Source organism: Ovis canadensis, chromosome 5 (assembly GCF_042477335.2).
Source record: "Ovis canadensis isolate MfBH-ARS-UI-01 breed Bighorn chromosome 5, ARS-UI_OviCan_v2, whole genome shotgun sequence".
NCBI lineage: Eukaryota > Metazoa > Chordata > Mammalia > Artiodactyla > Bovidae > Ovis > Ovis canadensis.
In genome coordinates, this window is record NC_091249.1 from 102,658,588 (window position 1) to 102,676,791 (window position 18,204).

General features: G+C 40.5%; 2 protein-coding genes across 13 annotated transcripts in view; one reads left to right on the top strand and one right to left on the bottom strand.

Annotated features, from left to right (window-relative positions):
* Window positions 1–459: 459 nt before the first annotated feature.
* MBLAC2 (metallo-beta-lactamase domain containing 2) lies at window positions 460–17,349 on the bottom strand. Its single transcript, XM_069590102.1, has 2 exons — window positions 16,363–17,349; window positions 460–3,815 (listed from the first exon to the last, which is right to left on the bottom strand). Exons 1-2 carry the CDS (start codon window positions 16,814–16,816, stop codon window positions 3,430–3,432), a joined length of 840 nt encoding a protein of 279 aa, XP_069446203.1. The 5' UTR covers window positions 16,817–17,349; the 3' UTR covers window positions 460–3,429.
* Window positions 16,074–18,204, top strand: part of POLR3G (RNA polymerase III subunit G) — a 51,661-nt gene continuing 49,530 nt past the window's right edge. The window contains exon 1 of one of the 12 annotated variants that reach the window (XM_069590110.1): window positions 16,074–16,166. The gene's annotated coding sequence lies outside the window, so the exon portion shown is untranslated. Of the gene's footprint in view, window positions 17,633–18,204 lie in introns of all 12 variants that reach the window. The other 11 variants (XM_069590107.1, XM_069590113.1, XM_069590104.1 and 8 more) reach the window with 11 other exon arrangements.

Genomic DNA, 18,204 nt, shown 5'->3' on the forward strand with positions numbered 1-18,204 from the left:
TCTCTGGTGGCCCTTCACGGCATGGCTCATAGCTTCATTGAGTTACACAAGCCCCTTCATCATGACAAGGCAGCTGAGAAAGATTGAGGGTAAAAGGAGACGAAGGCATCAGAGGATAAGATGGCTGGACGGCATCATGGATGCAACGAACATGAACTTGGGCAAACTTTTGGAGATAGTGAAGGACAGGGAGCCCTGGGGTGCTGCAGTCCATGGGTCAAAGAGTCAGACACGACTGGGTGACTGAACAACAACAAGGTTAAATAGGTATTATTCAGTTTCTAGGTTCTGATATTCTTGCCCAGGGATTTGACATCTTCTTTATTTCAAGTTTTAAATAAAGTTTTCTTTATTTTCAAGTTTTTTTCTTCTTTATTTTCAAGCTTCATACAGAAAATAACCTTTCAAGACATTAAACTGAAATTCGCTAACATTTATTTAAAAAATACCAACCATAGATTGAAATAAAATGTTCACTTTAATAGATATCACACAAATGTTCAGTTACAGTTATCTGAAAATTATAAGAGAACAATTTTGCATGTCACATTCATGTTACTATCCATATAAGAACAACTACACATAATCATTTTTTCAACTACATTAGGATAACACACAAGGTTTTGTTTGCTCTAGACTTTTCAGTTAAAAAGTAACACCAAATAAGGAAACTGAATTTCTAAGAATTTCAAAAAATTAAGTTATTAACAAAATAAATAATAAAAATTATTTCTAAATGTCTTATATTTTGACAACTTCGAATTATACTTACATACTATTATTTCTCCAAACCAAAAATTACAACAAGGGTCACTGTCAGGGTGAAAATACATTTTTTAAAGCTTTCTTAAAATACGCTATTAAGCTTTAACATGACTTGATTTATTCTTGGCACATGTGGCATTTTGAAAAGTAAAAATACACTTTGCCAATTTTACGTTATTGTGCAGGTATAAGAGAAAGAGCACAGTTTGGGAGGCAGAGAGACCTGTGTTCAGTTACCAGCTTTGTTCCCAAGTAGTGTTGTTAGGCTGGTCAATTACTTCTTGGCACTAGGGCCAGGATTAAATTAAATAATGCCTATTTTAAAATGCATAGCATGGGCACTAAATGAATGATACCTCCTTTCCCTAATTTACTCACATTGAAGCAAAAGCAAAATATCACAGTCGTATGTTCTGGTACAATTTGAAAAATCTAGAAAAAAATGGGAAATTTAAAAATAAAATCAGTGTATTTTGAAAAATTGCACTTTTAAGAAATAAGGAAAGCCTTCATCAGGTTTAAATGTTTCCCAATAAAACTTAGTGCCTACTATACCCTGATTTTAAAAACAAGTCCTAAAATATGATAAAATGGTCAATGATTAAGGACTTTTGGTTTTCTTTTGTGCTATTGATATAAAAATAATGGCTATATTTAAGGCTCATCAAGTGATAGTTTGTAGTTGCCCTGAACCAAATCTGTAGTCTTGAAGTTGCACTATTAAAACAGACCTACTGCCTTGAATGACTATCACAGAGCAATTCCCATGATATTCTTCATTTCAACAACCATGGCCTCCTTACTGATTTTAAGCAAGGGATCATTTGGTGGCATGTGGCCATATAGCTTGTCTGTCTTAAAGATGACTCTTATACACATAATCACTTTTTCATGCTAAATGTTTGGTGCTTAGAAGATCTAAGGCTCCTGAAAACTAAATCGTCACAAGGGAATAGCCTACTCTGGACAGCAACACTTCCATCCCTATTCTTAGCACCTAAGATGCAGAAACAACCCTATCCTTATTTTCTATCCTCACCACCTAATAAATCATCTTTCCAAACCTGACTCAAAATCTCCTCCTCCAGGAAACTTTCCCTAACCAAACTTCACACTCCTCCATTTATGTCCCTGACACTCATGTGTAATTTGTATAAACTTCAACCTGCATACACTTCTATTCATGTTTTATCTTCTACTTCCAGCTAGGATACAGTCTCTGACTTTGTAAGCTTCCACAGTGTTTAGCACAATGAACGCATGTATGTATGTGACTGTGTGTATGTATGTGGGGTGTGTATGTGTATGTGTGTGCTGAATGAATAAAAGACTAAGAACCTGAGTGGGGTGTAGGGTAGGAAAAGTTTCATAATTTTTCAGAAATCAAAATTGCTGGACCTTCCTAATACTAAAATTTCTGATTTCCAAAGCTATATATGAGTTTGGTTTTGGATAAGTCAATAATGAAAAGGCAGTGAAAAAAATGTTTAAAAAAACCTTTATGAAATATTCCAAAGGTTTTTTAATAAATTACTAAAAGCACCAAACCAAAATATCTTACTAAATAGTGGGATAATCTTTCCTATAGTTTTATAAATGGAAATTTCTTTTCATTCAAGACAAAGAATACTGAACAGGAATAGGTGTTGTGAATCAGGATAAAAAAGGCAATTCATTCTAAGTCAGTATCTAACACACATTTTGCAATTAATCTGAAAAGCCTTCTGTGGTACATATGTATGCTTTGTTAAGAAAAAGAATGGTTTATTTTAGGATGTTGTCTGGTGCTATAAAATAAGATACATATACTGAAGCTGCTATTTAACAAGGAAAATTTTGTTTATAATAGCTGTTACTATTAAAATAGCATATAATTTAAAAATTATTCTTAATGTGTATATTTTCAAATTTGCCTGACAGTGTCCTTTTGAAAAATCTGACAATTTGTAGTTAGATTACAGACATTTGAACTTTGTTTCTACAATTGAAAATATTATACTTACATAATAACAAACAACAATATATTGTAGCTTTTTTACTGAAGCACTCTGCAATTAATATTTAAAACTTTTATATTAAATAAAATTCATTGTACTTTTTATAAGTAAAATTACACAACACATAATGTACACTATAATTACATTAAGAACAAATAAAATGAAGCATAAAAATTCTGTACCATAACAATGGATTGTTTTAGCTGTCATTCTAAATGTTAGCTTATTTGTTATGTTTTGAGTTTTTATCTTAAACCCAAGAACCTTTATTTTGAAATAACATACTAAAAATATCAAGTCTGGAGTTTAAAACTCTCTTATGCTCTTTTTTTCTAGATCATCTAGGAAATAAGAGAAATGAGACACAGAGATAATTCTATTACTGCAAAATGCCTCCTTGCTTCCCCATATACCTCTATATCATTTCTAGGGCAAATGATACAGGACAATGGCAAATTACAACTTTGGCAAATTATAAGCTCATTTAAGTGGTTTCTTTCTTATTTGGAAAAAAGAAAAACTAAGAAGTTCCTTTTTTGGCTTATTCATTCTCAATCTTTTTTTCCTCTAATATATAACAGTACTATAAAAGCACTTCTTAAAATGCTCACTGTTTAAACAACACAAAATGAACTGGAATAATTTATAGAATTAATCAAAGTTGATACTAGGGTGAGGTCCTAGAATTTGTTACACGTAGGGCTAAACTTGCAAGAGATCGCATGGCAAAAGTAGAGACTTTATGGCATATCCCAGCTTTTGAAATATAGTTAGAAGCCAATCGAAAAAGCCTTTCAGCACCAAAGGTATTGAAGTGCCCAGGAAGTACTTTCTCTACCAGACCTCTGTCCACTAATTCTATCAGACGTTCACAGGTTCCAACATAGTCACTTATCCTGCTGTATGGGAGCCAATCAATTAGTGATCCATCATACACGACGTCTCCACTGAAGAGAATCTTTCGGTCTTTGTCATGCAAGCAAATACTGCCCCTAGAATGACCAGGCATGTGCATAACAGTGAGCTGTCTGTCACCAAGGTTGATCACATCTCCTAAAAATGAAAACAGAATTTACAGATAAACGTGTTAGATATTTGACTTCAATCACTTAAAGAACAGCAGAACACAACAGTTTCAAAGATGTTGGGAAGATGATATTTATTTTACTTTTATTGTAAAAGTAGCCTAGTAATAAAAGATGATTTAAAATAAGTTGCCTACATTTCATTTCTGTTGTTTATTAGACCAGTGTTTGCCAAAGTAAACAGTGGAACACAATTTCTGCTGGTTGTTATAATACATAAAAGATTCAGTGGTCAAATAATTTGGAAAACCCTTCCTTCAATGAAAATTAAACAGCTTTCTTTTCTGCAAGTTATGCTAATGTACATTTAATATGCTAATGTACACTGTGGATATACACAAGTGAGATATGGCTGTATAGTTTCACAAATTTATTTGACCAAAAAATTCATTTTCAGAATATCCATTACACGAATATCCTGGTGACACAATTAAATAATGGTACTCTAGTGAGGGTATGGTATTTTTGCTCTTTGTTTTATCACTCTGTGGAAATTAAGGTCTGAGGAACCAGCACAAATGATGATGTTCTGGCTACTGCTATTGCTGTAATAAGCTGTTCTTAGTCTCGGACCCAGGAACTTCAAGCCTTCCGTCAGAATCCACTAAATCGTCGCAGCCTAACTTACTAACCTACAAATAGGGTAAAATCTCAAACTCCTCCCAGTTATTTGACAGTGGGGACCAAACTGAGCTATATGAATACAAAATTGTTCTTTCACTGGATTTAAATCAGTACAAACTTACGTAAATCATAATAAATTAAAAGATTCATATTGCTATCTCTAGTGAAAACATATACATATACAGAAAAAAAGAAATATAGCTAAAATTAATAGTGAACTTAAAATGGCATAATAATCAGGAATCACTAAATAGAAAAGACAACAGAAAAAAAATAAAGGCATAAACAGGAAATGAGACATACCAAACAAATGACAGAATGGCAGACCTAAATACAACTGTGTCAGTAATTATATTAAATATGAAAGGGATAAACATTCTAATCAAAGGCAAAGATTGTCAGACTAGATTTAAAAAGCAAGATATGTACTCAGTCTACGAGAGGAACTATAAAATCAAAGTGAAAAATAGGATGATAAGTCATACCTTATAAATATGAATGACAAGAACTAGAGTGGTTATATTGTCAGACAAAATGGATTTTTATATAAAGAATATTACTAGAGAAAAGAGGTACATTTTATGAGGACAAAATTAGGTCAATACCTAATAAAAAAAAGTCTAAATGTATCTGTACCTTAAAAATTCATAAAATAAAAACTGAGAATTAAAATAAGAATAAACAGTTGAACAATTATGCTTAGATATTTGAATAGTTTGAATAATTCATAATATAAGCAGATAGAAAATCAGTACGGATACAGAAGACTTGAACACCACCACCAGCCAACTTGATCTAGCTGACATATATAAAATAATTCATGCCCAAAGAGCAAAGTACACATTCCTTCCAATGCACACGAAAGAGATGTTTTGTTATATCTGCACACTGAAAACTACAGTAACACTTTAAAGAGAAATTAAACAGAATGTGAGCAAAAGGAGAAATATGCCATATCCATTGATTGAAGACTTGAAACTGTTAAGATAGTAATTAAATTCAGTTTTTCCTATACTGCACTCTCTAATATGTACTTTCTGAGATAATACAAATGTTCTGTATCAACACTAAGCAATATGGTAGCCACTAGCACGAGAAATAAAGCTAATGTAACTAAGAAGCTAAAATTTTCATTTTAATCAATCTTAACTAATTTAAATTTGCATTAGATAGCTACATGGATTAGATAGCCACATTCAGAGAAGAACTATACAAAGAAGATCTTCATGACCCAGATAACCATGATAGTGTGATCACTCACCTAGAGCCAGACATCCTGGAATGCAAAGTAAAGTGGGCCAGAGGTAGCATCACTACGAACAAAGCTAACGGAGGTGATGGAATTCTAGCTGAGCAACTTTAAATTCTGAAAGATAATGCTATGAAAGTGCTGCACTCAAAATGCCAGCAAATTTGGGAAACTCAGCAGTGGGCACAGGACTGGAAAAGATCAGTTTTCATTCCAATCCCAAAGAAAGGCAATGCCAAAGAATGCTCAAACTACTGCACGACTGCACTCATCTCACACGCTAGCAAAATAATGCTCAAAATTCTCCAAGTCAGGCTTCAACAATATGTGAATCAAGAACTTCCAGATGTTCAAGCTGGATTTAAAAAAGGCAGAGGAACCAGAAATAAAATTGCCAACACTCGTTGGATCATTGAAAAAGCAACAGAGTTCCAGAAAAACATCTACTCTTGCTTTACTGACTATGCCAAAGCCTTTGACTGTGTGGATCACAACAAACTGTGGAAAGTTCTGAAAGAGATGGGTATAACGGACCACCTTATCTGCCTCCTGGGAAAGCTGTATGCAGGTCAAGAAGCAACAGAACCGGACATGGAACAATAGACTGGTTCCAAGTTGGGAAAGGAGTACGTCAAGGCTGTATATTGTCACCCTGCTTATTTAACTTATATGCAGAGCACATCATGCAGAATGCTGGGTTGAATGAAGCACAAGCTGGAATCAAGATTTCAGAGAGAAATATCAATAACCTAGATGCTCAGATGACACCACCCTTTCGGCAGAAAGTGAAGAGGAACTAAAAAGCCTCTTGATGAAAGTGAAAGAGGAGAGTGAGAAAGTTGGCTTAAAGCTCAACATTCAGAAAACTAAGATCTGGTCCCATCACTTCATGGCAAACAGATGGGGAACAACGGAAATAGTAGCTTACTTTATGTGGAGTGGGGCTCCAAAATCACTGCAGATGGTCACTGCAGCCATGAAACTAAAAGATGCTTGCTCCTTGGAAGAAAAGCTATGACCAACCTAGACAGCACATTACTTTGCCAACAAAGGTCTGGCTAGTTAAAGCTATGGTTTTTCCAGTAGTCATGTATGGACATGAGAGTTGGACTAAAGAAAGCTGAGTGCCAAAGAATTGATGCGTTTGAACGTGGTGTTGGAGAAGATTCTTGAGAGTTCCTTGGACTGCAAGAAGATCCAACCAGTCCATCCTAAAGGAGATCAGTCCTGGGTGTTCATTGGAAGTACTGATGTGAAGCCGAAACTCCAATACTTTGGTCACCTGGTGCCAAGAACGGACTCATTGGAAAAGACCCTGATGCTGAAAAAGACTGAAGTGGGGTGAAGGGGATGACAGAGGATAAGATAGTTGGATGGCATCACTGACTCAATGAACATGAGTTTAAGTAAGCTCCGGGAGTTGGTGATGGACAGGGAAGCCTGGGATGCTGCAGTCCATGGGGATGCAAAGAGTCAGACCTGACTGAGCGACTGAATTGAACTGAGCTACATGTGGCTAGTGACTACTGTAATGGTTAGTGCAGATCTATAGATTCAAGAATCTCAATCAAAACCTTGACATGTTTTTTTATAGAAAAAAAAATCTGGCTTTAAAATTTATATGAAATGCAAATGACCTGGAATAGTCAGAGCTGGAAGACTTAAACAATCTAATTTCAAGAATTAGAATGAAGTTTAAATAATCAGGAGAGTGTTGTGCTGGCTATACGACAGACATAATTGATGAAAAAGACTAGAGTCCAGAAGAAAACTTTCACATATATGGTCAGCGGACTTTTGACAAAAGTATCAACAAACATAATCCACTGGGTAAAAGGACAGTCTCTTCAACTAACTGGCCTGGACTACTTTGGAAATCTATATGCAAATAAACAGTAAAGCACCTCATAACCTTTCATAACCTTTGCATGAAATGTTCCCTTGGTATCTCTAATTTTCTTGATGAGATCTCAGTCTTTCCCATTGTATTATTTTCCTCTGTTCTGTTCATTGAACACTGAGGAAGGCTTTCTTATCTCTCCTTGCTAGTCTTTGGAACTCTGCATTCAAATGGGTCTATCTTTCTTTTTCTCCTTGCCTTTCGCTTTGCTTCTTTTCTCAGCTATTTGTAAGGCCTTCTTAGACGACCATTTTGCCTTTATGCATTTATTTTTCTTGGTGATGGTCTCTTGCGGTATTGGAGAAGTCTCTTGAGAGTCCCTTGGACTGCAAGGAGATCCAACCAGTCAACCTAAAGAAAATCAGTTCTGAATATTCATTGGAAGGACTGATGTTGAAATTGAAACTCTAATACTTTGGCCACCTGATGCAAAGAACTGACTCACTTCAAAAGACCCTGATGGTAGGAAAGATTGAAGGCGGGAGGAGAAGGGGATGACAGAGAATGAGATGGTTGAATGGCATCACCGACTCAATGGACATGAGTTTCAGTAAGCTCTAGGAGTGGGTGATGGACAGGGAAGCCTGGCATGCTGCAGTCCATGGTGTCGCAGAGTCGGACATGCCTGAGCAACTGAACTGAACCTTTCACAACAGTAACAAAAATTAACTCAAAATGGATCATAATCCTAAATGTGAGAGCTTCCAAAAAAAAAAAAAGAAGAAAATCTTTGTGAATTTGGGCTTGCCATAGAGATCTTAGAATAACCCAAAAAGCATAAAGCATAAGGAAAAATGATTAGTTGGACTTCATCCAAGTTAAAAACTTTCTTGCCCAAAAAGATACCATTAAGGACTTCCCTGGTTGTGCAATGGATAAGAATCTGCCTGCCAAGGCAGGGAAGAGAAGTGTTAGTAGCTCAGTCTTGTCCAGCTCTTTGTGATTCCATGGACTGCAGCCTGCCAGCCTCCTCTGTCCATGGGATTCTCCAGGCAAGAATACTGGAGTAGCTAGACTTTCCCTTCTACAGGGGATCTTCTCAACCCAGGGATTGAACCTGGGTCTCCTGTATTGCAGGCGGATTGTCGACCATTTGAGTAATACAATTCCTGGTCTGGGAAGATGTCACAGTTTGCACAGCAACTAAGCCCGTGACCAAAACTACTTCATGGCCCACTAGCCGCAACTACTGAGCCTGTGTGCCAAAACTGTGGAAGTCTGGAGCCACAGACTGCAACTACTGAAGCCTGCGCATCGACACAGGCTTGTGCTCCACAACAAGTCAGCACAATGAGAAGCCTGTGCACCACAACAGAGAGTAGCCCTTGCTCACTGCAAGTAAAGAAAGCTCGTGCACAGCAATGAAGGCCTAGTGCAACCAAAAAAATAAAGACAAAAAAATTTGCTTACTTAAAACAAAAGAGGATACAGGACATACACTGGGAGTAAACACTTGCAAAATGTATATCTGATCAAGGGCTTGAATTAAGAATATATACAGAACTCTTACAGCTCAATTAGGATAAAACAAAATTTCAATTTTTAAAAAAGAGAAAAGATTTTGATAAGATCTTACGACAAAGAAGATATCTGAATAGCAAGTAAGTGCCTGAAAAGATGCTCAACATAATCAGTCATTGACGTGAAAGTGAAAGTGAAGTTGCTCAGTCGTGTCTGACTCTTTGCGACCCCGTGGACTGTAGCCTACCAGGCTTCTCCGTCCATGGGATTTTCCAAGCAAGAATCCTGGAGTGGGTTACCATTTCCTTCTCCAGGGGATCTCCCTGACCCAGGAATCGAACGCGGGTCTCCCGCATTGGAGGCAGACACTTTAACCTCTGAGCCACAAGGGAAGCCCAAATGCAAATTAAAACCTCAATGAAATACACTACATACTCACTAGAATGCCTAAAATCAAAAGGACTGACAAAATCAGGTGCTGACAATGATGTGGAGAAACTGCAACTTATACACTGCACTTGGGAATGGAAAATAGCACAGCACTTTGGAAAACAGTTTGGCACCTTAAACATTTAACATACATTTACCACATGTGTGTGTGTGGTATGCCACATTCACCACCCAACCCAGAAATTCATTTCTAGCTACCTACCTAGGAAATAAAAGCATGCATCAACATAAAAACTTACATGTAAACTTTCATGCTGCATTATTCGTAACAATTCCAAACTGGAAAGTTCAAATTTCCTTCAACAGGTGAATATCTAAAATGTGTTATATTGATAAATGAGTAGTTTCTCAGCAACAGAAAGGAATTATTCGTAGATAAAACAACATGGATGAATCTCCAAAAACAGCATGCCAAATGAAAGAAGACACAAAAGATTGCATGTGATTATGTTTTGTATTAAGTTTTCAGAAAAAGAAAACTATAATGGCACAAACAGGTCAGTGGGGCCTGGGTGGGAACAGAGGTTGCTCTGGTCTTGTCTCGAATCCCAGTAATTATTAATACAGTAAGATGGAATTAGGTACTCTCAAATTTCCCCACATTCCAGTCATAAGGGGCCAGAGTCCTTCACAGGATAATTGTTTCAGATTTAAGGTGCTTCTGGGGATCAAAGACCACTGCCATTTCCTGTATGATTGGTGAATAAGGCAAAGGATATTATAGCTAAGTTGATTTAATAATAGAACTGTTGCAGACAGACTGTTTAATAAATGTACAGAAAGAAGAAGAATGAGGGAAGTTTGATGTTAAAAATGAAGCTGTAGAGAATTACCAATGGAGGGATAGAGTTTTATGGATTTTTGATATTCAAAGCCAGGTGATATTCAAAATACTTAGCAGCAGATAAGACATAAGCACCCACCTATCAAAATGGATGCCAACTGTAAACAACTGATAAGGCCACAGTGATGAAATATTATATTAGGTCTGCCATTACCATATGGCTTTATAAATACCTCTCCTGTGCATATAATGCTAACACATATAATTTCATCAAGACCTCTCTTACAAGAACCAAAATTGTCTATGAAAGGTATAAATATCATATATAAATTTATGTAAATATATATGTATATATATATATATATATATATATATATATATATATATATCACATACTATCCTTCCAAGCCTTCACCCTAGCCCAGTTGTCACCACATTCCAACCACACTACACTTTTCTTGGCTTCTCAAATATCCTTTCCCATCTTGGCATTCCCCATTTTTAATTTTCATTTCACTTTTAATTAAAGAACTAAATTACATATTTCAAATAAAACATTTCAGGAGGGCTTAAAATGCAAGAAAACATTCTTTGCCCCACTCTGGCTCTATCTCTAATCCTGCACCCAATAGGCAACCACTGTTAACAATTTTAGCAACTTCTTCTGCCAGTTGCCTCTACTAGATATGTTGTTGTTGGTTGTTCAATCTCTCAGTCATATCCAGCTCTGCGACTCCATGGACTGCAGCACGCCAGGCTTCTCCGTCCTTCTCTTTCTCCCAGAGTTTGCTCAAATCCACGTCCATTGAGTCAGTGATGCATCCAACCATCTTGTCCTCTGTCATCCGCTTCTCCTCCTGCCTTCAATCTTTCCCAGCATCAGGGTCTTTTCCCATGAATCACCTCTTCGCATCAGGTGGTCAAAGTATTGGAGCCCAAGTATTATTTACAGATGACTACCAGGTATAAGCATCTGTAAATAATGTTTATATCTCATACTCTACTGATTTCATTCATGTATTATCATTTCTTGTTTTTTTAGATGTTATCCACTGACTTCCACTATGACACATAAGGATTTTTAGTAGCTCTTTTTACTCCTCTACCACCATGACGACACATGTATACATTTCTCATCCTCCCACCCCTCAAAAGAATGATGATTCAACTGCTTAGATCTGAAATCCTCTCTGCTTGAGGTTCTATCATCGTCAGTGTCATCCTTTGCCATCATCCTAAGGCTTCAACTTTGTCTTGAATTAGATCTTCTATTTCCTATATTCCATGTCTTCCTCTTGGTTTATTCCCTTATTTTGAAGGGAGCAAATAGGATAAAGATATATCTTAAAAAGTGAAGTTTCTCAGTCGTGTCTGACTCTTTGCAACCCTATGGACTGTAGCCCCCCAGGCTCCTGCATCCATGGGATTTTTCCAGGCAATAATACTGGAGTGGGTTGCCATTTCCTTCTCCAGGGAATCTTCCCAACTCAGGGACTGAACTTGGGTCTCCCGCACTGCAGGCAGACTCTTTCTCTCTGAGCCACCAGGAACTATAAGACGTATCTTAGTAGCTTCCTAACAGCATGTGGGAAATAATTTGACTGATACTGGAATGGATGTCAGAATTCTAAGCTGGAAATTGGTTTTATTCAAATAAGTCACAGCTCTTCTTTTCTAGCTCTAAAGCCATTATGATTGGTATAGATGACCTTTTTTGTTTAAATTTGGAAGTCTGTAGACTCTTCTTTGATCCCAGCATTCTGAAATTTTATAATAATGTGCCATGGGTTGAATATGTTTTCATCTATGGGCTCTTTCAATCTGAAAATGTATATCCCTTAATCATGGGATATTTTCTCTATTATTCTTTTTCTCTACTTTCTCTATTTGCTCTGTCTGTGCTCTTATTATTCTAATGTCAGATTTTCCACACTGGTTCTTTACTAGTTTTCTCCTAGTTTTTCATTTTGCCTATCTGCTCCTTTTCTAAGTTTTCAACTTCATCTTCCAGACCGTGCACTAAATAATTTCTGACATTTTAAATTCCAAGGGTTCTTTTAGGAGTGTGAATATGGTTCTGCCTGTTGCTTATTTTTAGGGCATCCTATTGTCTCTCAGATATCTTGAATGCAATAGTTTCTGTTATCTCCTGATGATATTAATGACTGTCCTCTTCTCAAGTTGCTTTATGTTCTTTTACTATTTTACTTCATGTGAGAGGATTTTCTCAGATTCTTTTTCATAACGCTTGTTTACCTGTTTAAGAGTTGGAGGATAGTGAAAAATCTGTTTGAAGCACATGCATGACACCTGGTGATGCAGACTTCATTGTAGAAAGTTCAAGCCAAGAATTACCTAGGAGTCAGCATCTTAATCTTTACCCCAGGGCTGGGCAGATTTCCAGATATGATTCTTCCAAGTTCCTACCTGGAGATATTGGGGCTAAAGGCCTGGCTCTCGTTCTTCTGGGAAACTAGTAAAGAACATATATGCTGCTGCTGCTAAGTCGCTTCAGTGGTGTCCGACTGTGCGACCCCACAGACTGCAGCCCACCAGGCTCCCCCGTCCCTGGGATTCTCCAGGCAACAACACTGGAGTGGGTTGCCATTGCCTTCTCCAGTGCATGAAAGTGAAAAGTGAAAGTGAAGTCGTGTCCAACTCCTAGCCACCCCATGGACTCCAGCCCACCAGGCTGCTCCATCCATGGGATTTTCCAGGCAAGAGTACTGGAGTGGGGTGCCATTACCTTCTCCAAGGATATATATTATCTATCTATTATTTTTCTGTATTTTTATATACATTCACATACACATCCCTCCTCTTTTCCATCTGAAGCCTTGAGCTCATTAGTACTCGGCATCCCTCAATCAAGAAACCTTTTTGCTTCATTCTCCCCAGAGAACCAACTAACTCTGGGGAGAGGTGCATTCACTTAGGGAGAAGAATTCCAGAGTTCTAACAGCTTCTTAAGTGGCTTTCCATCAGTTCTACTTATTTTAGTTGTCTTCCTTTTGCCCCTGCTAAGGTACTGGCTACTGCTAATTCTTGAGCCTATTAGTCTCCTGCAGAACAAAGTGGACTGGCTCTCAATTTTCTATTGCTGGCATAGGATAAAACTGCTAACTCAGTCACCACAGGATCAGCAAGATCCGCTGGAGAAGGAAATGGCAACCCACTCCAGTATTCCTGCCTGGGAAATCCCACAGACAGAGGAGCCTGGCGGGCTACAGTCCATGGGGTCGCAGAGTTAGATATGACTTTGCAACTAAACAACAACAACAATGCAAAACAGAACCTCAGTCAATGTGGATTTATACATAAAACAGACAAACCACGGTCCACTGGCTGCCATCGTAGTGAGATTTTGAGAGAGAGTCAAATTAAATGTGTTCGTTCAACCTGCTGCCTCTCTGGAATCTTCATTTTTAATCTCCCCAAACGATCTAAGTCTACCTAAAACAACTGTTGTACTCTCTTGATGACTCTGGGAAAATCATTTAAACATGTATAACAGGAGTCAAAATGCCTGCCTCTTGTGAAAAACAGAATGATGTGTACCCATTCAAGAAGAACGTGCTGTATCTATCTAGGGTTTATTGCTGTCTTCTTATAGGAAGATATGGTTTCACTATCAGAAGGGTGAGAAGCTTTTTTCATCAAAAATGATGCAGTGGGTGATGACCTCACCTTGTTTTCCTAATCCCTCATATGCAAGTCAGCTTTTGGGTTAGTGACACAGTGCACAGACTCATGCTTCTCCATGACAGGTGGTCACCAATACACTAAATGAAACGTAGTGAGCTAGTGAATCCAGCCTCCTTATTTTCTAACTGGAACAATGACGACTATGCTGTTAGGTATGTGCTGTTCACATGTGTGTGTAACTGTATATGAATTTTTGGTGTATGATTTTTTTATATAAATATTTTGTATCTCCTTCCAGGCATCTGGATTATGATAATATTAAGTTAGCAGGCCACACCATTCAGAAGAGACAGGAAATTAATACTCCTGAGAGAAGAGGATATTGGTTTCTACTTGAGAGGGTGAGACATCCAGCTCCTAATGAAAAACAACTTTTAATTTAACACAGTAGTATCACCTTCCAAGTGTTTAGTAAATATTAAGCTTTCTTTTCACACTTTCAAAGGCTTAAAGCACCACACAGGTGGGTTGCATGTCCCCTGCAACTCCCAAAGCCTATAATTCTAGCATTGACTGGGATTTAAAAAATTTGATTTCTAGTCCAGGCTCTTTCCCTAACAGGCTATGTGATTTCAGGCATAATATTCAACCCTGTGTGGACTCTTCATCTATAAAACAATATTTCTTATCATTCTTTCATCATTGATTTCCTGACACAGGAGCCAAAGTAAATAAAAGTCATCTATTCCTTTAAACAACTTAAACATAAATACTGATGCAAAATTTTTCTTTCTGGGGGGAGGGGTCTGAGTTAATTTAGTCTGTATACCCATAAATTGCATGGAAATACTACTTCTGAAAGTATTAATTTCAAAGAAATATAGTAATTAAAAGCACATTTAATGTAAATTTAGTTTTCTTTCACCTCAAAGTGTCAGGTAATGTAAGGCTCCCATCTAAACCACTTTTAATCTTCAGATTTAAAATTTTAATGAGTAGACTTTTTAAAGTGGTGTGTAAGGTACAGAATCTGGCTATTTTTTATATATCAACTGATCAAGATCTCATCTGTAAGATAAACTCATTTTCGTAAAGTACTTCATTATTTATCATACTGGTTGGTCATAAAGTGAGCCTTACTGTACTGCAGCAACTGGACTTTTTTTTTTTGCCTCAGAACAGTTCAATAAATTAAACTGGCAAATAAAATAGTTTCAAGATAGGAAAGGGGGTTTCATATCCTATTCAGAATTACCATAAAAATTTATTTTGGGGGTGGGATTAACGTGTGATCTACACGCTTTGATCTACTGTGCCTGGGTTGGAATCCTAGCTTTTGTCTCTATCTTGCTTTGTGGCCCCTAGGCAAGCCATTTAATTGAAGCCATTTAAGTAGCCTCACTTCAAACATGTTGGAGGATAAAATGGTATCAACAGCAGCATTCTAAAAAGAACAAAGAAATTAACACCCAAATATCACTGCTGTGACCAACTGGCTCAATCATTTGGTTCAATCATTTCAGTGCCTGTGTGGTGTTGGAAGGGTTGGAACCCTACACTATTTTATTCCATTAATTTCTTTCTGAATCCCATTCTGTTTTTTGCAGAGCCAAAGAGGCCCAAGGTTATCTATGCATTAGTCCACATACTTTACCATTATGGGAACAGCCTCCTTATTAATCTATCTCAGGCCTGGCTTTCAGCCAGAACAGAGAGCTGTCATAACGTTAAGACTCAGGCACATTCTACTTCGTATGTTCACTATCAAGCTTTTTCTCTTGTGAGGCAGCATCAGGAGCAGAAACCTATCTGGAAGCTAAAGAGGCGTGAGCAGATTAGAATCACTGCTCTGCAATGGCCTTCTAAGCCTACAGGTGGGCACTGTCCGTACTGAGCCGATGGAGTGAGCAGTTCTCAAAAAGCACAGAGCCAACGACACTCATTCTCTCCACGAAGCATCATTCCTTAGGAGTCTTTTCGCTAGAAAAGTGCCTGCAAATGACGGACATGTCTGCGGGGGAAAGAATGGAAATCCTAGTGACCAGTCTCTGGTGGTGTTACTGCACACCGTAGACCTTCCAGAGGAAACTGACTAGGGGGGTGGGGCTGGCTTTCAGTCGAGTGCGCGGCGTCGGTACCCGGCGTCAGAGCTGGCTGGTCTCCTGTAGGAAAGGTTGCGATGGCCTTCCAGCGACTCGATGGTGGAGTGAGTGGGCTTTTTGGCCCCCGGGGGGAGGGGGAGGGAGAAACTGAAGCAAGTGTTTCTGCGATGTGACAAACCAAACCAACCCCCCCACCTCACCCCCTCAGCATCCCTCGGAACCATCTCTCCCCCAATCCCTTCCCTTAAATGAGACAGCAAGCGCCCGAGAAGGGGGATAGGGGTGGGGGGTGCGCATTACCGTCCTGCAGGACGAGGGTGGGCTGCACCGCCTGCACTCGGAACTGCCTGGCCCTCCAGCCCGGGCTCGGCGCCCGCACCACCTCGCTGTCGGACAGCCAGGTCACGGTCTCGAAGTTGTCCCCGCGGGCCAGCGCCTCGGCCTCGGCGTGGTGCACCGCCACCCGGTCGAACTGGTAGAGGCCGCCCGAGTGGTCGAAGTGCACGTGGGTAGCCACGGCCAGCAGCGGCCGGCACGCCGCGTCTTCTCTGGCCGCGCGGTCCCGCAGGAGGCCGGAAGAGTACAGGTACTCGGGGAGGCTGCGCAGCCCCAGGCCGGTGTCGATCACCACGTCCTGCTCGGAGCCCCGCACCAGCCAGATGTTGGCGCGGTTGCCCGACTCGTAGAAGCGTTCCTGAATCCAGAAGATGCCGTCGCCCAGGGACTTGTGGGCGTACCACTCGAGCGCCGACATGCCGCGCGGGGTATGGAGGCCCAAGCCAAGAGGGGGTTTGTGGGCGCGCGCGTGTATGTATGTGTGCCTTCTCGCGGGCGGTCCGGACTCGGGCGCTGCGGCGGTGTAGAGCCGTCTGCCCGCAGCCGGGGACGAGGCGCAGAGCCGGGAGGGGGCGGCGGGGGATGCGGCTGCGGTGAGTGTGTGTGTGTGGAGAACTAGGCGAGGAGGAAGGACTCGGGGAGAGGCGCTGCTTGGCGCGTCCGCCCGCACCCTCACGCCGGGTCCGCGGAGAGCAGACGCCGCTGTCCCCGCGCCGGGGCGCCGGAACAACCGCAGCCGTGACTGGCCGCAGCACCAGGAACGTTAACGCACGGGCCAATGCAGTAGTCGGGAGATCCAGAAAGTGACACGCTTCCTAACCTCAGGGGGGTCGGACCGCAGAGCCCTTAGAGCGGGGCGAGGGGGTGGGAGCGCGAGGAAGCCAGGCCGCCCACCCGCCGCCCGCCGCTACGCGCATTTCCAGCCAGCGCGGAAGGAGTCGGGCGAAGGCTGGGGGTGGGGGTGGGGGCAGGGAGGCGGGGCTGGCCGACTACGGCGCCTGCCGAGGGCTAAAAAAGCTCTGGGCCCGGAGGGCGGGGCCTCGCTAGGGAGTGGGCGGGGATAACTGGTTGGGATCTGAACGCCGCTGGAAGGCCGCGTGGAGGGAGGAGCGCGCCTTCTCCAGAGGTGGAACCGGCTGGCCCTGGAGCGCCGGAACCTTCGGTCTGCACCCCTTGGTTGCCGGCCGGCACTTCAGCTGCACGCTTTCCCCAAGCCTCGAGACTTAGCGAGCAGGTAACTGAGGAGGCAAGCGAGGGCTTGGGAGGAGTTGGGGGTGTGTGTGGGGGGGGGGTAGTTAAAGGGGCACGTGGAGAAGGTGGAAGGAAGCGCCTCTGGGTTGAGGGGCGTTGGAAGATTAAGCTTTTGGTTCCCCTTCTCCTAATCCCTTCACACTCTTAAAAAATCGTAGTTTCCACAGTTTACCTAGTCTACACTTCTTAGGACTGTTTGCGGTGAGTTAGAAGGGAATTGATGCTCTTACTGATGGTCAGTTTAATGCCGATGGTGTGATGGACTTAAACGCGAGTCATTGCCGCAGACTTGCAGCTAAGGGCAGGATATTCAGTATGTTTTCTTAACTGTTAGCACTTTATCTTGTATCCCAGGGAGGGATGTTGTTGATAAGGTTTTCTTCTCTTCTAAAAGAATTATATATTCGTTCCCCTGCCTTCCCTTGTTTTTGGTGAGTTTGTCCGCTCTTGGAAGAGAGCAAAGAAAGTTGGTAGAGAAAGAGTAAAGTAGAGGTGGAAGCAGCCGCACCTTGAGAAGACAGGGAAAGCAGATAATGACATGGGTGTGGCCCCACC

Excerpts from the sequence above, each read along its gene's own strand:
- MBLAC2 (XM_069590102.1), bottom strand. The coding sequence starts at position 16,816 with ATGTCGGCGCTCGAGTGGTACGCCCACAAGTCCCTGGGCGACGGCATC. Across the intron at positions 3,816-16,362 it reads CACCCTCGTCCTGCAGGACG|GAGATGTGATCAACCTTGGT; the intron begins GTAATGCGCACC and ends TTTCATTTTTAG.